This window comes from Octopus bimaculoides, chromosome 22, assembly GCF_001194135.2.
Source record: "Octopus bimaculoides isolate UCB-OBI-ISO-001 chromosome 22, ASM119413v2, whole genome shotgun sequence".
Classification (NCBI taxonomy): Eukaryota; Metazoa; Mollusca; class Cephalopoda; order Octopoda; family Octopodidae; genus Octopus; species Octopus bimaculoides.
The window spans coordinates 35828072-35830763 of NC_069002.1; the positions used below are offsets into that span (position 1 = coordinate 35828072).

The following is a 2692-nucleotide window of genomic DNA, read 5'->3' on the forward strand; positions in this document are numbered from 1 at the left end:
TTTGAATGGTGTGAATACATAAAGTTGTTTGCTCAATTGTGATTGGGTTAGGGTTAGGGTATATATATATTTATATATATATATATAGGTATATGGTTCATATCACAAGGTGATGTCTTATCTCCATTTAAAACTGGTTAAATAAGTACTAACATACACAAACACTCACTAGCACACATTTTATGCATACATATTAAATAACTTATCTATGTATAGAATATATATATATATGTATATATTTAATGTTTTTTTTTTTTTGTTTGTTTGTTTGTTTCTGTCTCCCAAACAGTCTATAACAAGTCTTGTAGCCTTAGACATTCAGACTGATCGTATCACATGGTTGAAGATGTCTCGAAACCTTGATGTAGTCGACTGGAATCAAACAATGATTTTCAATAAGCTCTATATGAAATATGATGTTACTGCATACTTTGAAAAGGTATTCTCTTTTCGTTCATATTGCAACTAACTCTGTGTAACACAATTTTTATTTATTCATTTATTTTGTGTTTTGGCTGGTGTTATTTCCTATTTGTTTCTCTCTAGAAATCAAAGGGAATAACTACCATTCCCTTCAAACTTTGCTTCTGTGACCTGGGCTTCAGTGTTTCGAAACTGACTTTATCTTCCATTACATTTCAGACTGATTCAGCACTGAGTGGCTGAAGCAGAATTTTCTAGAACTTTCAAGAACTTCCAGAATGTTCTGGTAGTATAAATACAGGGATTGTAAGCTCAGTGTGTGCAGAAAAGCATAAATGTTACGTTTTGCTTATATATTGTGTTTGTGTTCAGCTGTTCAACAGCTGTTTCATTAGGATATCATTAAATGTATAACTATATAATAAAATTTCAAAGTTCTCTTTACTAAAATCATCAGGAATGTTATGTTAATCAGAAAACTGCTACATTTATGCTAATTATGTTGCTGTAAAAGATTGTTTTAACTCATTATGTATATATTTGTGAGTCTGGATTTACTGCAATGTAATAACAAGTGACAGTTTAATGACCTGGAGGAAATCCAGGCATTTGATTGGATTTGAAACTAATAGTAATTGTAACATTTTTATTAATCTACAAGAATATTTTATATACAGCATTAAAATTGATATATAAATTATTTCTTCAGATTCATAATTGCATTGAAAACCTACCTAAGGCAAGTATATACACCCTGGAGAATAAGACCTACCGCTACCCAAGTCTACGAGTCGTACCATTTGTTGTCAGTCTGCGAACCATCGAATCAATGTTGGTGACCATGTTAAACCATAACTACAACGTGGACAAAACTCATCGTGTTTACACCATCAGGCCCAATGCCATTAACAGACTCTTTAACCTGTCCATCGGTGGTGAACGAGTGAGTGGGCAACACATATTCAGAGACATCATCAACCACAAAAGAACATACTGTGACCTTGACGTAAATATATCTAAGCCGCTCTCCGACCGCTTCTTCCAGTACGATACAGTGCAGCAAGAAAAGATAACCTGTTGCTTACTACAAGCTCTATCATTTTATAAATTAATTATTCTCAATAAATGAATCTTTTATTTCATACTCGATTCAATCATTAGACCGTGGCCATGCTGGGGCACTGCCTCAAAGAATTTTTAGTCAGATGTATCAAACCCAGTAATTATTCTTTTAAAACCTGCTACTTATTCTATCAGTTTCTTTTGTTGAATCGCTAAGTCCGTTGTATACTCATTTACTTGTTTCAGTCATTTGACTGCGGCCATGCTGGGGCACCGCCTTTAGTTGAGCAAATCGACCCCAGGACTTATTCTTTGTAAGCCTAGAACTTATTTTATCGTTCTCTTTTTGCCGAACCGCTAAGTTACTGGGACGTAAACACACCAGCATCGGTTGTCAAGTGCCACTAAAGCATTCTGCCCAGCATGCTAACAGTTCTGCCAGCTCGCTACCTTGTTTCTAACAAATCATCATCATCATGAAATTTTAATAAGTTCTAATTTCATCATCAACATTTAAGGTCCATTTTCCATGCTGGCAATGGGTTGGACGGCTTGATAGGAACTGGCAAGGCCCGTAGCTACCCCAGGTGATTTTTTTTGCAAGAGGAGTTAAGTTGATTACATTGACCTCCAGTGTTTCACTGGTACTTAATGTATCAACTTCAAAAGGATAAACGGCAAAGTTGACCTCGGCAGAATTTGAACTCGGAATGTAACGGCAGATGAAATACTGCTGAGCATTCCACCTGGCAAGCTAACAATTCTACCAGCTCACCACCTTAATAATGATAAATCAAACAACCAACATTATCCTCAATGGAAGGGGAAATCAAACTCATTTCTTTTCTTCTGTTTTTTACATTCCAAAGTTTTTTAATAAAATACAAAAATTATATATATATATATGTATCAGTGTATTGATAGATATATATATATATATACACACACACACACACACATATATATATAATACAGATAAATGAGTATGTGCATATACGCGTACATGTATGTACATACCTACATCTACCTGTATATATATATAGATGCATATCTGGATACAGGACGTTGCAAAATAAACGTGGACAAAATGATAAACAGAGTACAGAAAACACACAGGCCACATAGAGAACATTTCCTTCGTCAGCTGCCACCATTCTAAAACTAAACATTTCGAAGAGTTAGGGTATATATATATATATATATATAT

General features: G+C 34.4%; 1 protein-coding gene across 1 annotated transcript; it reads left to right on the top strand.

Moving 5' to 3' along the window:
* Positions 1–263: 263 nt before the first annotated feature.
* On the top strand, positions 264–1565 carry LOC106880045 (transcription elongation factor, mitochondrial). Its single transcript, XM_014929845.2, has 2 exons — positions 264–439; positions 1133–1565. Exons 1-2 carry the CDS (start codon positions 347–349, stop codon positions 1550–1552), a joined length of 513 nt encoding a protein of 170 aa, XP_014785331.1. The 5' UTR covers positions 264–346; the 3' UTR covers positions 1553–1565.
* The last annotated feature ends 1127 nt before the right edge of the window (positions 1566–2692 follow it).